Source organism: Aricia agestis, chromosome 10, assembly GCF_905147365.1.
Source record: "Aricia agestis chromosome 10, ilAriAges1.1, whole genome shotgun sequence".
Taxonomy (NCBI): Eukaryota; Metazoa; Arthropoda; class Insecta; order Lepidoptera; family Lycaenidae; genus Aricia; species Aricia agestis.
The window spans coordinates 3,630,816-3,652,813 of record NC_056415.1 but is presented as its reverse complement, the minus strand read 5'-3'; the positions used below and the strand labels follow the sequence as shown (position 1 = coordinate 3,652,813).

The following is a 21,998-nucleotide window of genomic DNA, read 5'->3' as shown; positions in this document are numbered from 1 at the left end:
CTGAATATGTTTTTTAATTTATAAAACTATGTAAAAACAAAAGAAAATTAATGAGAAAAATATTGTTATTATTTTAAACTTTTCCTCTTAATATGAAATTATACCTATGAAAGTATTTTTAATCAAGGCCGCAAAGCGCTTTAAAGCGAAATATGAGTGAAACATTTTTTATCCAACCTTTAGGCGGAGCTGAGTAGTGAACTCGTTCGAGAAATTAAAGTTTGGGTGTGCTAATTACGCGGGAAAATGTAAAAACGTGTGATACAGTTAGTTTAATGGGTTTTTATGTAAGTAGGTACATGTTCTTTTTTAACTGATCTGAATCTATCTGCCAAAAAATTAATAGCTAACTTTAGCGAGCATACATAATATATTTTGATGAGAATTTTTATCTAAAGGATGTTTTGTATCGTTTTGTTGATTTGACCTTCTCTCTTTTATGTAGTCATAATTTTACACGGCTATCTTATATATCTAGAAGAAGCCTTACAATTTTTTTAAGGATTATTGAAAAGGATATCTAATGCCATACATTTACATTTTTTAATTAATAATATTAAAGGCGAAGTATACATTTTATAACAATTCCTCTAAAATTAAGAAAATATTCAAGTCACGGGGGTTGAGGACGCTATTAGTAATGGGAATTAATGCTATTTTCTATTAATTTCATTAACATGCTAATTTTGATGTCACAGCATGCTAAGTATTATTGCTTTGCTATTTGCTAAAAATGCGGCATCGTGAATTATCAGTTCGCATCGCACCGCTCGCGTCGTGTATTATTTCGCATCGAGTGAAAAATAGCAATTCATTAACAATTAGCACCGCGGTGCGAAACAGCGCGGACGTGATTTTTATCATGATCGCAGACTGTTGCTGCGTACGATAATATTAGCAATCGTGTTTTTTAGCAAGTACGATTAATTTAATTATTGCTAATAGGCATTTAACAATTAATTATTATTGCTAATGCTATTTTTACCAACACTAGACGCTATTCCCGCTGTCCTTCTTATTAGTTTCCCACTGCAGCTATTGTGTTTGTCTTTCTCATAGAGATAAGCCGCTCTTTTTGCCAACAATTATGGATATTTTTTTTATAATTGCGAGCTTGATTGTTTAATGTTAAGCCACAGAGTAATCTGTTCAAACTAATTTTTTTTAAACACTAATGCGTTTTGAGGTATTGACATAAAATGGTCGTTATGAATTTTAGTTCCATAATAGTATGTATTTTGTATTTGTAAATGGAACAAAACTGCACAAAGATTGTTCTAAATTGTTACATTATAAAAGTTTTATCTACGTTGAAAACTGAAGCGACGTTTTCCAATAGCGATACCCGAAAACGAACAAAACAGATGACGACTAAAAAATATTCGTAACAAAGTTTATAGCAATTTTATGTTTTTCGACGAAACACGAAAAATTGTCGGTCATAAAAACTTGATTTCGTTGGCCTCGATGCCTGGAGATCCTTTAATTTTTTTACCTTTGCAGAGCTTAAGATCACAATGTAGTAGAATAATTTCATGAGCTGCTGTTGCAATAAACTAACGGGTATCATTTAAGCTATCACCAATTTAATTAGTTTTGTGTTTCTTAAATGATAGGGTTTGTCCTCAAAATAGTAGATCTGTCACCAAAATGTAGTCACCAAACAATGCAAAATCAGTTCCACAATAAATCACCTAAAATCCTGAGATATAAGGTCTAGTACCAAATAAATGTTTTTGTATGTATTATAATAGGTGTGTCCTAATAAGTATTTAAGCAAACCAATTTAAAGAGATCACCAATAAATCATATTATGTTACTAGAAAATTGCATTAAGTTCAAATAAAAAATTAGGGTTGTCATCATCGTTTCAACCAAAAGATTCTGCTACTTAACTAGACTCCCAAGGTTCTAAATTTCCGCTGGTAGTATAAATTATATTTAAATAAAATTTTTAGCAGAGTAGTAAATAAAACAATTAAAGTCAAAATAATCAATATTTATTGTTTAAAATAATTACCACTGAACAATCAGCGCTGGTTTAAAATAGCTGGCTTATGGCTAGCAGAATAGTAGATAAAACACTTAATTAAAGTTAAAATAATAAAAAAAAAATCGAACCTAGTTACCTACTACCCATCGTTGAGGCCGGATTGGTCAATTTTTAAAGCGCGCCAATTTGTCTCCGCCCCTTTGATCATTTTTTCATTAAAATTATAAATTGATGTATTAAATTGGTAACGAATACTATTAATTTAATATCTGAACGAAATAAAATGTTACTACTGTATTGGTGACAAAATATCAAATAAAAAGGAGTCGCAGTCAGGGATCGATAATCGATTTATTTGGTGACAGATCTACCATTCTGAGCACAGAGCTATTATTTAAGTAACAAAACTGTTATTATAAGAACGAAGTTTATATTTATGTAATGCAATATAGTTTTATTGGTTATCGATCTCTTATTTTACACATATTTTAACATTAATTTGATAATTCATACCTGGGAACAATTTTTGTTTATCTGAGAACGGAAATATTTCGTGGCGATAGATCTATTTATTAGGTGATACAACTTGATGACAAATATAAATTTTGGTGATAGAAAATATAGTTCCCTAAACTAACTAGGAGCTCCGCCGCTAAACTACCAAGAAAACTTTAAAGATTTATACGCCATTTAAATCCTAAAATTTTCCAGATTTATAACACTTCGTGTTGAACAAATAATAAGCGAAAACGCGATCCGGAAACTCCTTTTACACGTTGGAAATAAACTTGTTAAAACTCACACAAAATAAACTTTATAGCGCAACAAAGTAAAATATTGTTTATTTATTGATGCTAAGTTGTATTGTTACAGAATTTACTCATTTATCTTGTGTAAAGAAGCGGCGCTGTTCCACGCTTAACGTTAAACGCAAATCTGTCTTTCCCAAGGGTTTTGGGTTTTTCTCTCGTGGGATCTGATTTAGCCTTGCTGTCTTAAATTACTAGCAAAAAGATTTAGAAGTTTTTATGTAATTTTCAACGATAAAAAGAATCAGTAGGGAGGAAAAAGAAGAATTGACTCATGATTAACAATAGCTCATCAAGTAGCTGTACAAAAAGTTCTATATATGATGTAATCATTAAAAAAAACAACTTCGAGGTGTACAGTGTCACTGTTACGACAAATTATTTAAAAACAGAATTCCAATAATACGATTACCCAAACCTTGTCCATAAAGTTAGCTAGGTATATTAACTTTATGGCCCTGCCAAAGCGAGCATCCTAAAAATAAACAGTGGAAATTCGATTATCCGGCCTTCAGTTATACGGATTTGTACTACCTACCTACCTACTACCCGGACTGCCACTGAAAAATAAAGACATAAGTAACATTATGTACTGAACATTATGTATAACTTGCATCGGCTTTTCTTGATAATTACATTCGATTATCCGGATTTTCGAATATCCGAATGCTTCATAATAACTTTTAGTCAGGTCAATCATGTTCCTATTGTATGGTCACTCGAACAATATAAAGTCGACTCGAACATCATAACCCTGACGCAGTCGGTTAAAAATTTAATATCTCTCGTACAAATAAAGTATCCTCCTTCGTTTACTTTTTGGACGATGTGGAGTTAGGACGTTGCGCGTTGTTTGAACAAACTTTATGAAACAGTTATACAATTTCATATAAGTTGTAGAATTTTGAAGAAATTTTGTACGAAATATTTTTTCTAAAGAAGATGGTGGGAGAAATGCTAAGACAATAGGAAACTTAGGCTAAGGTTCAGTTGCACCAATTTCACTTTTAGTTAATCCTGCGTTAGAGAATAATATCATGCTTCTCTTTCACAAAACACAAGGAACATAACAAACAATTAGAGTTAGAGTTAACTTTGACACACACTTACAAAAATAGGTCCAAATGGTTAAATTAATTCTGGGCATACTTGGTCAGTTTGTTAAGCTAACCTTATACTTCTCATTAATTGCAAACACGTACAAGTAATATAAAGAAGCCGGTGCAGAACTGAACCGGAGAAATCTTGTAAAAAGTTTCAGTATTGAGTTACGTAACTTGACTAGAGCAATGGAATTAGTTTAACTGCAGTTTATTTTGCACCTGTAGTGCCCAGCTTCTGAGGTTTTTTTAATGTTTTCTTTTTTAATCTTTTCAATAACGTTGTTGATCGGACGCCGTGTATGAAGCTAGCCAATCAAAAGCGCTAGTGACACGATAAACTCCTTTTAATAACAGAAACCAGGTACTAGGTAGGTAGTTGGTTCTGTTTAAGTTCTTCTGAAGATGACCTGACAAAATCTTAATAATCTAAAATAAATAAATAAATTAATATTTTTAAAGTTAAGCTGTTGCCTCATATTTTCAGGCTCTCCCTCTTTCGTGCTTGGCATAACGAAAATTGGTTTTCCTGCTCGGGCTCCAGTAATTTGTCCAGCGCGATCTGATTTCACGGTAGCCAATCAAATCTCGTCAAATCATGTCCAGTATACTAGTAGAAAAATTTTTTTTTTCGAATGATTAGGCGAATAACGCAGCAGTTGGTGTAGCGTGCGCTTATATTATGTGTGTCATGTAGAAAAATGCAGAGTGGAGAAACGTCGGCCGTCATGCGCGGGCGCACACCCGCCGCTCGCGAGTTGAGATGATAACAGATATTATTATTGTCTAGTTATCTAGTACTATGGTTTGATAGTGGAAATAACAAAAGTGCTTCGAGTCAAAATCTGTAGATGCCCAAAAGTATGAGCGATATTCTCGTAAACCTAAGAACAAGATAATCGGCCAAGTGCGAGTCGGCCTCGCGCACGAAGGGTTCCGAACCGTTATAGAGAAAAAATAGGCGAAAAATGGTGTTTTTGTATGGTATGCCCCCCTTAATTTTTAATTTTATTTTAATATTATTCTATAATGAAATAAACATATAATTAAGACCTTTGTGAAAAATCAAGTGCCTACCTGTTGCCATTATTGATATCGAGCAAAAAAGGCTAAAAAAATAATCACGTTTGTTGTATGGGAGCCCCCTTTAAATATTAATTTTATTTTGTTTTTAGTATTTGTTGTTATAGCGGCAACAGATATAAACAACCTATGAAAATTTCAGAACTCTAGCTATAGCGATTCTTGAGATACAGCCTGGAGACAGACAGACGGACAGACAGACATCGAAGTCTCATGAATAGGGTCCCGTTTTCACCCTTTGGGTACGGAACCCTTAAAATTAAATCTTTTCGGAATTGTTGAGGGGTATCATGATATCGACGTAGATGTATAGAGGCAGTTATTTTTCTTGTATGGTTTTGTTTGTCATGCCATTTCCTTAGATATTTATAATACAACGATATTTTAATTCAATTAGAGTATGAATGGTAAATCCAAGCAGCTTTCCATATTAATAAAGTTACCATACTGAACTGAATAAAATATGAATAAAGGTAGCATTTCATTCGCGTGACCTGATTGACTGATATGGTGGCGTGATAAAAACAGTCAGTCGCCGGTAATCACAAAATATTACGATAAACGGATTCGGGTTAATTGACGGCTTTTGGTTAATGTTATTAAAATTTTTGACTAAAACCAAAAAAAAATACAAGACGACTAGTGAAATTCGAGAATTTCCGAAAAACTAAAAATTATTATTCTTGAGGTATATTATTAAAGATAAGAGGTATATTATAGTTAAAAAAATGCAATAGCAAACATTCACGATCATCTCAGTTGACATCGTATATCTTAAAATATAAACTCGACAATTTTTTTAACCACAAACTATAGGTTAAAGTCATATAAATAAATGGCTTTCATTTATAAGTTATCTTTGCTATATAGCACCGTGTTATTTAAATTGGACCACTTTGCTCCGTTTCAAAAATAAATATTAGCTAGCGTGTAAACTTTGATTACGTTTTGGCGATGTATTTTAAAAGTAAATTTTAACAACGAATACGTTTTTCTTGATAATACTTACACGAAAAGATGTGTAATTATGTACATAATAATAAGAAACAGCTGTCACGTTTCGTGCTTAGATGTAATTTATAAGTGCGCATCGAATCTCTAAGTTAAAATAAATTTCGAAACTCGAACATATTACTTTTAATAGAATCTGTTAATGATCTTGAAATTATTGAATAATTAATATACTCTTTAAAGAAACAAACATACATTAAGATGATAACTATAATGTATTCTTCGGTGACAGTGTTTTAGTGGCAGCGGTGGGAAATACATTGTATTTAGTATCAAGAGGGCGACTAACCCCAAATATCAAACATCGTCCTTCTCTCTTCACACTCACGCCCGTCTTTCATATGCCAGGTGAAAAAGAACGACGCGGATTCATCGCCAAATTAGTTTTTTCTCAATAACTCGATAAATATACAACATTTTAAAAATCCGCTAGGTCGATCTCTCAATGATAGAATTTTATACAATGTGTTAAAATATTAACTTAGTTCAATGTACGGTTATGGCAATAAATGAAAAATTCGTGAAAATAAGATGCATCTTTGTGATTTTTTTCTTTCGAGAAAATTTTAAGATATCGTGTTTTTGCTCAGATCGAATTCTCGGAAATATAATGTAGTATCTAATTTTAGAGAAACAATTCGGAGCTTATTTTCAAGTATAAAAATGAATTATAAAATCGACACTTCAGGGTTAGTCGCCCCCTTAATAAGTAACTGCGCCAGAAGAATGTTTTATTTACATAATATGTATGTTTGTATACCTATTTCTTTATACACACCCTCACACCCACTAAAATTAGCCACATTTGGAAATAAGTGTGTATTAAAAAAAATTGGAGTCTTTTTAACAATTTTCCGAATCTAGTTGATCCATGTGAATTGTGCCAGAATTTTATTATGTAAGTAGCTCTCATTTTTAACCGACTTCCAAAAAACGAGGAGGTTATATATTCGGCTGTGGATATTTTATTTTTATTTTTTCGTATTTAAAAGTCAAATAGTCGGAATAACGCTGTCGGCTGTTTGTTTCGCTAATGACTTGTTGGCCGCTACTCGCATTTCGGTCATTGTTAGTTTCACTTCAACTAGCTGACCTTTTAAACTTTTTGATTATTATTGGATGGGTCTGAATTGCATTAAATGTGTATGTTTTCTATTGTTGTAGAGAATATAAATAGGAAAAAAACTAGTTTTACCCCAGACATCGCACCATAAGAGCCGGGAAACAAAAACACGACACTATGTCGTGTCGTAGTTTTTTAAGACGCGCGTCGTAGATTCCCACGACGTCGCATCGTGAAACGAAGTCGCGTCGTGGTACGACACGACGTCGTGTCGTGCTTTTGTGTCCCGACTCCCGGCCCTAACATAGGTGTCTACTGTCTACTAGTATTTTCTCCACCGCTTCCCTTGGAGGTAGAGTTTTAAAAAAATATTTTTGGAGCTTAGTGGGTACTTACGAGTACATCAGAAACTGTTCGAAATTCAAGTGTCTAGCGCAAAGGACTTTGGCTCGAGCGTTTACCTGTCGTAAGATAAGTTTTTATTATAGTGACACTGGGTAGGTATATCAAAATGCGGTCCGGTACTTACATCAGAAACTGTTCGAAATTCAAGTGTCTAGCGCAAGAGGCTTTGGCTCGAGCGTTTACATTGTGAGCTGTCGTAAGATTAGTTATCATTAGGCTCAATTCACACCGGAATGGCAGAGGCGAGTCGAGCAGTTTCAGTGTCATATAATTTTAAACTTTATCTTCATTATTGTAATACGTAGTATCGCTTGAGAATTCTACGGCCGCCCGTGGACGCTCGTGGCTGCTCGTGGCCTCTTGCGGCCGCCGGCGGTGGCGATTTCTCAAGCGATACTGTATTATATATTACAAAAATGAAGATAAAGTTTAAAATCATATGACACTGAAACTGCTCGCCTCGCCTCTGCCATTCCGGTGTGAATTGAGCCTTATATTGACACTGGGTATATCAAAATGCGGTCCGGATTTAAACTTTTTAAATGACCGTTTTCTCTTGCATATTTGTGTAATAACTAATAAGCTAGTACTACATTTCATTATAGTATTTTTTTATAAGTTCAGGTCGAAAAAACCATTGCGAAACGGTCACAATTATCCCACCAACATGGCATTATTTGTAAATTGACTTTCAATGTGATGTATAGAGAATAAAAATCTAATCTACATTCAAATGTAATTAGTTTTGTATGTATGAGCTGTCTTCTGTGATGCATGATCTTTATAATTGCATGTGCATTTTTTAACGTGATTCGCGTGGTTCATTTTATTGCACCTTTTGTTATGATTATAAAAAGTGAAAGGTGTAATGGTTATTATAGGTTAAGAAGGTTTTTTACTGTACTTGTTACTCTCGGCTTTTTAAAATACCAGTCAGAAACTCGGAACCAATCACAGATATATATCAAGATAGATACCGCATGTTGCTCCATTTTTATAAAAACGAGCGTGCCATTTTTTCCTACCTACTGACTGCTGTGACGTACCGATTATAAGAAACGTGTCCATTATCAAGGCCAACGTTTCTATTTGATTTTTTTTTCAGCTCAATACGGCACTTTTAGGCATTTAGGCATTTTTAAAATTCCGATTCCGATAGCAGACTAAAGAACAGACTTTCGAAAGACGAGCATTGCTCGTCGTTTGTGAACGCGATATGGCACGCGAAGTACATACACATGCGGTATCTATCTTGATCTATGTCTGTGGAACCAATAGATTTATTGTGACATACTGTTAATTCATGTAGGTACCTTTTAATAGGGTATATTACGCAAAGGTCGGAGCAGAGGGCGCTACTGGCACATACTATTGTATAATGTATCTAAGGTATTACTTACTGTAATCCGAATAAAACCCGACATGTTGCATATGTGATATCAGAATATTGGCAACAATGATATTCTACTTATACAGATATGTTACGTCCATACTATTTTCCGGCTTAAATCTCTTCCGAACAATTTTCAAATTCAAAATTGCGAACATTTACAAATTTGACAGATAAGTGAAACAAAAGATACGAAAAACCATTTACATAAAAGAGACAGTTATATTTTTAAACGTCGAATCGTATCGCTGTCTCTTTCTTCGCCTGAGCTATGACGAAAATTCGATTTTTTCCAGATTATTCGAAAAAATAATTGAAAATGTAAATAATCGAGGTATTTATTGCAATCAAGGCATGTGGAAAGAGATTCCATGTGTTTTGTTTACTTTCGATTCATAATTGGTACATTTTCGATACACGGACGACGTCATTTTCAATTTATTTAGGTAAGACAAGACGCGGCACGTTCGTGACTGCGCTCGATGTAGACTAAACAACAGACGGCCCAATTGTGCCGTATTTGAATCTTCACAACGCGCGCGGTAGTAACATATCTGCTTTGAGTTTTTCATCAGTGATTGGCAACGTTGTCAAACGTCGAACAAAACTTTTTTGTACTGTCTATGCTGGTGCTGCTTCTAGCTTGGAAACATTGCAGTAATATATCCTATTAATACAAATAGATTTATTTATACACCGGCTCAAAGGAGGCTTAAAACGTACTCTTGCTGCCGCACTCAGAGTGGAACATTAATTACTTAAATGTAATTAATTCAAAATTTTGACATAAGCCCCATACATTATCTGTCAAACTCTTCATTAAATTGAAAGTTAATCTCAAGTAAATGTCTCTGAGTACGGCGGTTAATCTCTAGATCTCTAGCTACTAGCTAGAGTTTAAAAAATTCGGGAATAACAAAATAGTCATATATCTCTATTTGCAATGCACATTCTCCGGTTCTAATTGCTAATACATTTAGAGATTTCGTATCAAATTACATAAACGAACAAATAACGGATTCTGGAATCCACGGGAAAAACTTTACTGTTACACGTACCTTACTATGATGTGCATGAATAAGTTACTTGAACACCCACCGTATGTTGCTAGCCGTCTTAGACACGTGTCGCGGCGGAAAACTTGTGAAAATGGGACGAAATTCCCCTATTTCTTGAAGCTATTAAGGACGTAAATGGTTTTAGTGAGAGATGGCTGGCCTCAAAATTAAGAGGCATCTGTCTTCATGACTTACTCTAGAAAGAGCACTAGAGTTGATCAAGAAATTGGTGGTAATAAATGTTACTTGTGCTCTTTCGTGGACAGAAGGCAGGTGATCTATGTCAAAATGCCTCAACTTGATTGGTCAATGTGAATACTGTTTCCGCGTCGATGGTCAGTTTTTCATTTTTAACCCCCGACAAAAAAGAGGGGTGTTTAGTTTAGTTTGACGTGTCTGTCTGTCTGTCTGTCTGTCTGTCTGTCTGTCTGTCTGTCTGTCTGTCTGTCTGTCTGTCTGTCTGTCTGTCTGTCTGTCTGTCTGTCTGTCTGTCTGTCTGTCTGTCTGTCTGTCTGTCTGTCTGTCTGTCTGTCTGTCTGTCTGTCTGTCTGTCTGTCTGTCTGTCTGTCTGTCTGTCTGTCTGTCTGTCTGTCTGTCTGTCTGTCTGTCTGTCTGTCTGTCTGTCTGTCTGTCTGTCTGTCTGTCTGTCTGTCTGTCTGTCTGTCTGTCTGTCTGTCTGTCTGTCTGTCTGTCTGTCTGTCTGTCTGTCTGTCTGTCTGTCTGTCTGTCTGTCTGTCTGTCTGTCTGTCTGTCTGTCTGTCTGTCTGTCTGTCTGTCTGTCTGTCTGTCTGTCTGTCTGTCTGTCTGTCTGTCTGTCTGTCTGTCTGTCTGTCTGTCTGTCTGTCTGTCTGTCTGTCTGTCTGTCTGTCTGTCTGTCTGTCTGTCTGTCTGTCTGTCTGTCTGTCTGTCTGTCTGTCTGTCTGTCTGTCTGTCTGTCTGTCTGTCTGTCTGTCTGTCTGTCTGTCTGTCTGTCTGTCTGTCTGTCTGTCTGTCTGTCTGTCTGTCTGTCTGTCTGTCTGTCTGTCTGTCTGTCTGTCTGTCTGTCTGTCTGTCTGTCTGTCTGTCTGTCTGTCTGTCTGTCTGTCTGTCTGTCTGTCTGTCTGTCTGTCTGTCTGTCTGTCTGTCTGTCTGTCTGTCTGTCTGTCTGTCTGTCTGTCTGTCTGTCTGTCTGTCTGTCTGTCTGTCTGTCTGTCTGTCTGTCTGTCTGTCTGTCTGTCTGTCTGTCTGTCTGTCTGTCTGTCTGTCTGTCTGTCTGTCTGTCTGTCTGTCTGTCTGTCTGTCTGTCTGTCTGTCTGTCTGTCTGTCTGTCTGTCTGTCTGTCTGTCTGTCTGTCTGTCTGTCTGTCTGTCTGTCTGTCTGTCTGTCTGTCTGTCTGTCTGTCTGTCTGTCTGTCTGTCTGTCTGTCTGTCTGTCTGTCTGTCTGTCTGTCTGTCTGTCTGTCTGTCTGTCTGTCTGTCTGTCTGTCTGTCTGTCTGTCTGTCTGTCTGTCTGTCTGTCTGTCTGTCTGTCTGTCTGTCTGTCTGTCTGTCTGTCTGTCTGTCTGTCTGTCTGTCTGTCTGTCTGTCTGTCTGTCTGTCTGTCTGTCTGTCTGTCTGTCTGTCTGTCTGTCTGTCTGTCTGTCTGTCTGTCTGTCTGTCTGTCTGTCTGTCTGTCTGTCTGTCTGTCTGTCTGTCTGTCTGTCTGTCTGTCTGTCTGTCTGTCTGTCTGTCTGTCTGTCTGTCTGTCTGTCTGTCTGTCTGTCTGTCTGTCTGTCTGTCTGTCTGTCTGTCTGTCTGTCTGTCTGTCTGTCTGTCTGTCTGTCTGTCTGTCTGTCTGTCTGTCTGTCTGTCTGTCTGTCTGTCTGTCTGTCTGTCTGTCTGTCTGTCTGTCTGTCTGTCTGTCTGTCTGTCTGTCTGTCTGTCTGTCTGTCTGTCTGTCTGTCTGTCTGTCTGTCTGTCTGTCTGTCTGTCTGTCTGTCTGTCTGTCTGTCTGTCTGTCTGTCTGTCTGTCTGTCTGTCTGTCTGTCTGTCTGTCTGTCTGTCTGTCTGTCTGTCTGTCTGTCTGTCTGTCTGTCTGTCTGTCTGTCTGTCTGTCTGTCTGTCTGTCTGTCGTGAAGTCGTGAAGGGCCGATTAGCAACTTGCAGTCGTTTGGTGGGTTTTATTGCATTCTAGTTCATAAATGTCACGCATTTATGAATATTTACACAGTAATGGAAAGTTGACCTGGTGCTGCAGCGTCACCTGGTAATCAATAGGATACCCAGCTCCTCACCAACTAAGAGCAATGGTTTCGTGTATGGGCTCATTTTAATTGCGACAACTAGTAAGACGTAGATAATCAATAATTTTTTTCATGCTGCTGCTGCAGCATCACCTGGATTCTAAAGGAACCGAGCTCCATATGAACCCAAAGTGGAGGTTTCATGTTTGGACTCATATTGACGGCCTCATCCAAAAAGACCATTCCTAGATGGTATTCATTGGGATATAATATTATGATCCTGTTCTATCGACAGAACAGAATTATTCTGCACTATAACCAACACAAGTTTAAAAAGCATGAAATAAAATTAAATTAAGAAATTAAAAAAAACCCCCGCCAAACAACATTAAAAAGTCATGAAATAATATATTTTACTGACTTTAAATTTAAATAATTCCTAAGTGTAAAGTGATATTTTAGTCCATAATTATTGTCACGGTGTGTCGGGGGACCGCCAACAGTGTCTTTTGCATTTTGTATCGCCATGTCACTGATTGCCTCGATTTGGTTCGCTGTGAACTGACCCTTAAACTATCTACATTTAAGCAGTCCCCCGACACACCGTGACAACAATTATGGACTAAAATATCACTTTACAATTAGGAATTATTTAAATTTAAAGTCAGTAAAATATATTATTTCATGACTTTTTAAGTTGTTTGGCGGGGGTTTTTTTAAATTTCTTAATTTAATAATGTATTCCTCCTAGTTCCGAGCGATACCACAGAGGCATAACTCTAGCTTGGTTTTAATGTAACCGGCCACCAACATTGCAAATAGAAAGAGAACTAGGTGATATAAGTGATGATGGTTCATGCGTGGTCTGCGCCCTACAAGCATTATGTAACGTACCCATATTATATGGCCTCGACTGCACAACTGTTCTTGGGATAAGAAGCATAACAATGTTATTCCATAATTACCAGGAGCTCAGATTACATAAGAAGTGCACACAAGAAACACATAGTTAACGGCTCTCGCCGGCCGAAGTTTCAGTTAAGATACGCTCCAATTGTTAGTATACCGTGCTGGCGAGATGGCCAGATCGAGATGACTGACTTAGGCTTGATGCAGACGGGCTACTGACGATTATTGTTGGCTATATTTCTTTTTTTTATGAAATAAGGGGGCAAACGAGCAAACGGGTCACACCTGATGGAAAGCAACTTCCGTCGCCCATGGACACTCGCAGCATCAGAAGAGCTACAGCCTTTTAAGAGGGAATATGGGTAATAGGGGAGGGTAGGGAAGAGAATAGGGGAGGGTAGGGAAGGGAATAGGGGAGGGTAGGGAAGGGAATAGAGAAGGGAATAGGGAAGGGAATAGGGAAGGGAATAGGGGAGGGTAGGGAAGGGAATAGGGAAGGGAATAGGGGAGGGTAGGGAAGGGAATAGGGGAGGGTAGGGGCCTCCGGTAAACTCAATCACTCGGCGAAACACAGCGCAAGCGCTGTTTTACGCCGGTTTTCTGTGAGCCCGTGGTATTTCTCCGGTCGAGCCGGCCCATTCGTGCCGAATCATGGCTCTCCCACGTCAAAATATGGATCATTATTGACATATATTATAGTCGTGACTGACTTTGTTCAAGTCAAGTTTAGTGCTCTTGCAATGTAAATGACATGTATCCATGATAGCCACCGTAATTGCAAAGATGTTTATAATATCAAGCGCGATCGACGTCGATCTTTGACAAACAAAGACGACGTCCCGCACCCCGCTCCCACCAACATGTTCCGACGTCGATCTTTGACAAACAAAGACGACGTCCCGCACCCCGCTCCCACCAACATGTTCGTTTGCCTTGCTAGCTTGTATTGGTCTATTATGAACCAACGTCCCCACAATGGGCCGTAATAGACCTTTCGTTGATGAATGTTGACTAGTGGTTGCAACAAGACAGACAGACAGACAGAAAATGGTAGAATTTCCTCTGCGATAGTAAGTACTGCTCAGTGCTCGTCACGTCGGTAGCTTGTTTGCGCGGAACCTTGCATGACTCCGATTTATGTGCTATGTACACATTTATGTCCGATCCGTGTCGTAACTACCACTCAGCGAATTGACGCCTTAATTGTCTGCTTTGTTTTCTCTTGCTAATCGAGCTATCTCGTGTTTAGTTGTAGATGTGCACTTGGGGAATAAAATTATGCAGTTCAATTTTGATCTTTAGTAGCAAATATTAAAGCTACGAGAAGAGGTAAACAGGTAGGCAGACAGATTAATTGTGCATTTTACATTTATAATGTTAGAAAAAATGCATAGAGTATTTGATACATTGTTTTAAAACTTTTGACTTATTGCAAAACTCTATTGTGTAAAGAGAGCCTTGTACGGGTCTATACACCTTACACAGGTGTACAGACCCGTACAAGGCTCTCATACCTGATATAAGAATAATGATCTAAGAATAAGTGCTATAAGAATAAGTGCTCGCGTATTATAACAGACACATTTTATATACACAAATATAACGATGAGTATAGCAAAAATTAAAACTTTACGAAATCGTTTAAATATTGAGATATTTACAAAATTGATAAACTAATTATTATGCTGACCTAGGAATGTGCGATGCTTGCATCGTACAAGCCTTAATACTAAAATAAGTTAGTTCTTCACATATTCGCCGAGAAATGGCTCGGAAAATATAACGCTTTGTTTATCTCGGGCTAAGCATAAGTTGGGTAAGTTATCGTCTGACACGTATTGAATATTTTATCTAGTGTGCACGCTGCAAAATTTACGGACTTAGAGTCGGTCCATAAATATTGTACGGTCAGAGTGTAGTCCAGGTATCAGCATCATAAATTATTGTCCGCTCCACTATACACTGTCGACTCAGTACTTACTGGCATGAAATTGGGGAGACGGCGAGTACTTTGACATCACCGGACAAGCTTAAGACCCAATTTCACCAACGACTGTTAAAGTTAACGATCGAATTAATAAATTAATTTATCCTCTCTCGTTTTTCGTATGAATGAAAGAGAAGAACAAGCTGTTAACACTAACAGACGTTGGTGAAATTGGGCCTAAGGATATCTTGATAAAAAGCGATTTGTTATCGTACTAGTGGGCGAAGGTGCGTCTGTCTAGTGTCTATCCGTCTGTTTGACTGTCTGCCTTACGAATGAAGTAGTGCAAAATAGTAATGATGAAGTTGTTGGCAACAGGACGTTGACGACACAAGAGGACTCACGTTTACATGGCATTTTTAACAAAAGCCTTATTTAAATAAATAGTCTTTAAATCTTTTGTTTAAAAGAAATTTAACTCGAACAAAAGATTAAAGAAATACGAGATGCACTAATGAGTTTAAAAATTAGTGCCAAAGTTGCAGGAAGCTTTGTCTGATGTTTGTAAAATATAGCCGGAGCTCTCTAAACTGGTTTGTTTTGTTTCGACCTTTTCCAATTGTTAAACATTGGCAAATAATGCTAATAAAATTTTAATTGGAATACTTTTAAAAGCAAATATTACTTTTAGATGGTGTTTGCAAAGGATACTAAAAATGTAAATTAGAATTGTCGCAATGCTGCAGAAATAGAATATTTATAAAAGTAAACAACGAAAGATAACGAAAAAATGTGATAAAAAGTAGCAGACTAAGGTTCTCTAAAATTTTGCTGATGTCCAATGATAGTCCGCCAAGAATGTAAGATTAGCCTACGAAACAGGAATAAGACAACTAAAATAAGATGTCTTCATGCATATTTTACACACGAATTGTTCTTTTTTTGTACACAACCACTACGGCTTGACGGTGTTCATGCACGTTAACGATGTACATAACTAAGGGACAGAGACACGGTAAAAGGGACCGCAGGTGCGCGGAATAATTCAGCGGCGAAGGGCCCGTGAGTTGTGGAGCTCTGAAAATTTTACCGCGCATAGTTTTCTAAAGAATTTCTTAGCAGGCAATACATTCTGCGCTCACGAGGCTATGGTAAATGACTCCTTGTATACATTATGTTTTGTAACACTAGATTTTTGTAATTTTGTGCGGCATACACCATTTTGTTGTTTGATATAGATAATGCAAAAATGCCTTAAATGCCTTACCTTACGCACTTGGAAAATGGAAACATTAAATAACTTTAAATACTTCTCCGTTTTTAATATTTTTAAAAAGTTCTCGGAATACTAACAGTTTTGGTACTTAGATGATATAGTTTTCAAACCTTAAAAACCCTAATGACTAATGTTTAATAGACTATTTATAAATGAATTTCTATGCTTGGGAATGCCGAAAGTTCGTCTTAATATTCTGTGAGCGAAGCAAAAATCTTTTTAGTATTGGAAATTGCTATAACATTATTCGGGTCATGATAGTCTTTTTGTCGATAAAATATAGGATTATCTTAGCAAATAGTAGTTTGAATATGGTATGCATATTGAAAGGAGCCGTGATATGAATGTTAATAAAAGAAGCCTATCTCTTCCCCGTGATAAAGGGTCTTTTGTTGTTTATTTCTTAGAATTATAATATGTTATGGACCATAATAATAATAAATAAACTAATATAATAATAAGTATTAAGCTATTAACCCCCTTACTAATAAAAAGATCCAAATTGTGTATACGGACGTTATTGTTATATACAACATTTTGTCTTTTTCTATTTGCAGCCAACATTTTTATTTCGCCAATAAAAATGTATTTCATCGTATGTCAGGTTTCCAAACACTCTTGACAGGTTTCGCTAGCGTTACTGATAGGCTAATGTAAAAACGGTCAATCTACAACGCTGTTGAATATATAAACTCCTGTCAAAATAACTCGGAAACCGGACATGATAGCCTTTATTGTCGTCGCTCATAAGTCACAATAAAATGTACAAAATGCAATATGATTCCTAAAATTCATATTATTTGTTCTCTCATATTGAGGTGCGCTCTACGCTCTACGCCATCTGTTTCGGATCTCGCATGCTGGAATATAATAAGAAATAGGTACCTGGGAAATATTCTGGTTGCAGGATTCTAAAATGCGAATATTACTGGGAGTTTGTTATGTGTGCTTTTAGGTTGATTATAATATTTCTAACTAAACTATGCTGCGTAAAGTCTTGTAATTTCGTAAGTGTTTTTATACTCTACTTTTTTGTATGGTAATTATTTTATTTTGCTATTTTAAGCGAACATTTATACAGCTTTGATTTAGTCTAGTGGTATTAAAGGGCAATTATTGGTGGTGTTCTCATAAACGTCAAACAACGGTCAAACGACTGATTGTTGAAGTTTTGTTGGTTGGTTGCTTGTTTATTGGTTTGACATTTCATGTGAATACCATTTTGTAGTTTTATTAACCGAGAATACATCAAAACTAAATGAATGTTAAGAGCGGAATCAGCGTATTCATAACGTATTAATTGACGCTAAAATAAAGATAGATAAAAATATCCTTCTGCCCTTATTATCCATCCTTATTTAATCTATCCTTCAAGCTCTAGGACTACGGACTAGATATTCGTTTTTATGTACCTAGATTGTAAATACAGGATATAAAGCCTCTTTTCAGCAAAGCTGGTGTATAAGCATTTCGCCGGTCGAATGAATAGGAGTGGCCAAAGGCTTTCAGTGAACTGCGGAAATGAAATTTCTACGACGAAGATAAAACCTAGGGAAATGAAAATAATTTCCTCTAGGTCTCAAAAATTTGATCCTGTCTTTAATTGTAGTCTGTAGCGCGATTATAATTTTTTTTCTTTATTTCTGGATTATATTATTTTAATCTAATCGAGGGCTAGATTCCTGGGTACTGGGATGCAATTCAGTGTATTCCAGTACCAGCGCTGGATTGGATCTCTGGATTGGAATAATGTAAACCCGATATTATCCTGTGGGTGTGAGATGAATTGCTAGTATTCCTTAGAAGTGTTTTTAGTTCTTTAAATATAGACATTTCCTTTATTAGACTTTTTTGCTGGACGGAATTAAATTTTAGCCACCTTTTCCAGCTCTAATTATACTATGTTTTGTCCTTATTACGTTAGACAGCTATACACGTGGGAGATACCTCGATATTATAGTGCAAATAATGCATTTTGTTAGATTATGGAATAGATGCTGAGAATACAAATCTAAAGTTAATGTACTTGCATTACGTATACCCTTGACTCCGTGACCCTGAGACCCCATTTATAATCTCTAAGGTCCTAGTAAATTTATTTGATCATGACCCTAGTCTACACTGACCACATACTATAAGATTGTTATTGTCTAGTGGTTCATTTTTTTTTTCTTTTCAGGTACGAAAAAATTGAACACAAAGAAATTAAAGCTAAAGATTTCAACGCGAGGTATGTTACAGAAATAAAAATTGTTCAAAATAACTTATTAAACCTAACTAACAATGCTAAGTAATTAAAAACTTTTTAAATTGTTTCATCTCAGTTGTAATTTAGTTATCAAACTTGAAACTTGTAGATTTTCTAGCGAAGTTTGAGAATATTCTGGAAGAAATATAAGAGCTGTCAGAAAGTTTATTACGTCACCGGTGTCTGAGTAATGGACCTGAGTGTAGATGTCTGGGAAAGATAGCTTAATTACGTCCATTCTGCACGTTCAGCTCGAAAATTTTACATCAAAATAGAACGAGCAATTCCTATTTTGATGGCCCAAAATAGTTATATATAAGCACAAGATGAAATTAAATTATATCCCAATTGGTCCATTTTTATTGGATAAAACTTTAATCTTTCCTGGAATATTAAACGGCACTGGAAGTCGAGATTCCCCCACTCACCGCGAAGAATATAAGCGAATAAATACGAAATTGAGCTTTACTCGCTCTCAAAGGTCAGGTAGACCTGCATAACTGGATACCTCCTAAAGTAACCGCGACCGAAATCCCATAGTTGCTGGTCGTTCTTACCTCTGTAAAGGTCATAAAAAGGTAAACTTTCAGCTTTACGAAACTGAGGAACGTCTCGCCGTCACAGGCTCTTACTCTTTTTGAAATATAACGTATCATAATACTTTATATTTCATCAAACATATTATTATCCTGGTCCAAAAGTTTTGCTGAGTTGAGAATTGAAATGCCAGTACATCTCTATTTTGCATGAATACGTAAATGGAACGGTTGTATATTCATTCTATTCTTATTTCTTTTGTTTATTTTTTTTACAAAACTCGTGGTAAAATAAACATTTATATACGACTCAGTTATAAGTTGCTTACTGCTCTACTTTTAAATTAACAATATTAATATCTGCCATTTCATTTTAAATATTTGCCCGGTTGCAAGGTAGGTTTTTGATTTTATATGTGTATGTGTTTAACTTGCAATAGTTTGCAGAGTTTGACCTATTTATCAGTATATTGATTATTTGACTAAATTAGGTTTTTTTTTTCAATTTCTCTTACTTTTACGGTTAAAATTTTTAACAACAATGTAACTTAGCTATAGCGTATAAACGTAGCTATGTTTTTATCGTTCTTCGGTCTCTGTACTTTAATGGCGTGTGTTGCAAGGAATTTTTAGACGATATTGCAGACGGAGGAACAATAATTACCGGCACGCATTTGCATGCAGCTCTTGTGTCAGACACTAGACAGTTTCGTCAGAGGAAGACGATCAACCGACATGCCTAATGTTGCGTTCAATATTGCTGTATATGAGGAGAAATATAATGAGGAGATAAATATTTTTGGTAAAATATTGAAAAAATTAATAAATAGATTACAAACGGTACGCGTCATCACAATATAGCAATAGCTTTGTCCACACTGTGCCTTTTTCTGTTCGTCAAGGGCATGCGTTATAGCGCAGTCAACAGCGAACGTGAGGCATGCCCGCGACGCATGCCCTCTGACCGTATCCAAAACTTCAAAAATGACAATATTGGCGTTGTGTTCCTTGACGCATTCAATTATTGAATGCGCCAATATGAAAGTTGATGACGAAAATTGAAGATGAAAGTGCACAGTGTGGACATAGCTATTTGATACATAATTTTATTCAATAAATAAATTCATGCGTTCTTTATAGATATTTTAGGATTGTAACACAGGTTTTATTTTTGTTAATTTTTAAAGAAAACATTGAACGTTTTCGTCGAGACTCGAAGAGTAAAATTGTGTTATAAGTAACGATTTATTGGAATTTTTAATCGCTCAACTGTGATTAATGATTTAAGTTTAGAATCTGTCGATATAGCGTGAGCGTATTCGCGTGCACTTTTTTAATTAAACCAAAAATGCTGCCGTTGCATGCGTAATACAATGCACCCGAATGATTCGACTTGACAAATTGACACACCGAAATAGTTTCTAAGACAATTAACATAGCGATTGTTTTGCCGTGCCGCATATTTGCATGTGGATCGCATTATGCAGGCTGTGACGGTTGATCGGTCCGCGTTTAGCACGTCGTTGCTGAGTCTCCCGCCATAACGATGTTTCATTTTCCGTTTGCTTGTATATCTTTATCATTTACTGGTATGTAAAGTCGAGTTCACATTATATAATGTTTGTAATACTTAAATAGATTTTTTGTATGTAATGTTATGGAATGTATGTTAGAAGGTAGTCAGCACTCAGAGCTCTACAAAAGTATGTTCACAGTTCTCTTGAACTATAAAGAATGGTAAGATATTGCTTTGACTCCTTGCTCACTTGCTAGTTGCTACAAATGGATAATTTGGAGGCCTCAGGCGTCATTTGAAAGTTATTGCGACCACACATGACACAATTTTACTCGACTGTGTTTGCATGTATGTTTGTGCCTTCCTAGCGTACAATGTATTTCATTTTGTTAGGTCGGAAAACTAGTATACATTCAGAGGCGGCGTAAGGCGTGAGCGATGTGGGCCACCGCTCGCGTCGCACCACGCGGTCCAAAGGGTCTCGTACCCTTTGGACCACAAATATTTTTTTAAAGATTTACTAGTTTTGATACTCAAAGTTGAAAATATGAAATAATGATGATGACGAAGTAATTACTGCGGCAAGTGTGTATGAAAGTTTCGTTGCATATCTATCACCTGCGGAGCGTACTAACCGCGTTTTCTTATTTAATCATTGGAACACCGCACGGCCGGCACCGCTCGAGCTAAAAGCTGTAATTTCTTTATTGTCTCCATCATCATTATCAGCTTCACAGAAAATATGTTAAACAAAATGTAACGAACACGATTTAAAAGGTTCTAAATAACACAATCATGCTCTTAGGCTGTAGCCTGTAAGCAATATTATACGTAACTTTCTGCCGCGCACTGTGAAACTCTGCAGGAACGAACTGTCACTAGCAATATTTCCGGACTAAGGGTGAAGCCAAACGAGCGTTTTGTGACAAACCAACTAGCAACAGACTAGTTATAGCCACGATTAAACTACTATGGTCTTAACCAGACCAGTGGCTTAAACCCTTTCGAAAAAAAGAAAAAAAAAAGAGCGTTTTGTGAGTTGTGAGTCGCAGAATTTCGGTCGCGAAAATGTCTTTTCATACAAATCACGATTCACAAAATTACGCTCGTGTGAATCAAACATGACTTTTGTATGAAACTGAATGCAGCAGAATTTCTGCCAGCTGAAATTCTGCGACTCACAAATTACTCTCGTTTGGACTCACCCTTATACGTTATACGACCTGCAAACCTTCAAGAAGAGAGCGTATTTCCTCTTTAAAGGCCGGCAACGCACCTGCAGCGCTTCTAATGTTGCGAGTGTCCATGGGCGAAAAATTAAGGTTGTTTTCGACAAAAATAAAAACTTTAATAATAATATTTAATAAATTAAACTTTAATTGACTTTCGGTTATTGATAATAATATAATAATTATTAATAATTTGTCTCTAATTGAATAAATAACAAAGTCAATGCGTTTATATTTTTACCGCA

At 36.4% G+C, this 21,998-nt stretch overlaps 2 protein-coding genes across 4 annotated transcripts in view; one reads left to right on the top strand and one right to left on the bottom strand.

Annotated features, from left to right (window-relative positions):
- Positions 1 to 21,998, top strand: part of LOC121731354 (calcium uniporter protein, mitochondrial) — a 173,818-nt gene that overhangs the window by 92,704 nt on the left and 59,116 nt on the right. Inside the window, exon 3 of one of the 2 annotated variants that reach the window (XM_042120756.1) lies at positions 18,404 to 18,454. The exons of the other annotated variant lie outside the window; for it this stretch is intronic. Within the exon in view, the coding sequence (XP_041976690.1) occupies positions 18,404 to 18,454 (51 nt within the window). The remainder of the gene's footprint in view (positions 1 to 18,403; positions 18,455 to 21,998) is intronic. 2 annotated transcript variants of the gene reach the window in all.
- The window catches only part of LOC121731353 (protein javelin), a 111,802-nt gene that overhangs the window by 88,382 nt on the left and 1,422 nt on the right, over positions 1 to 21,998 (bottom strand). The window lies entirely within an intron of this gene.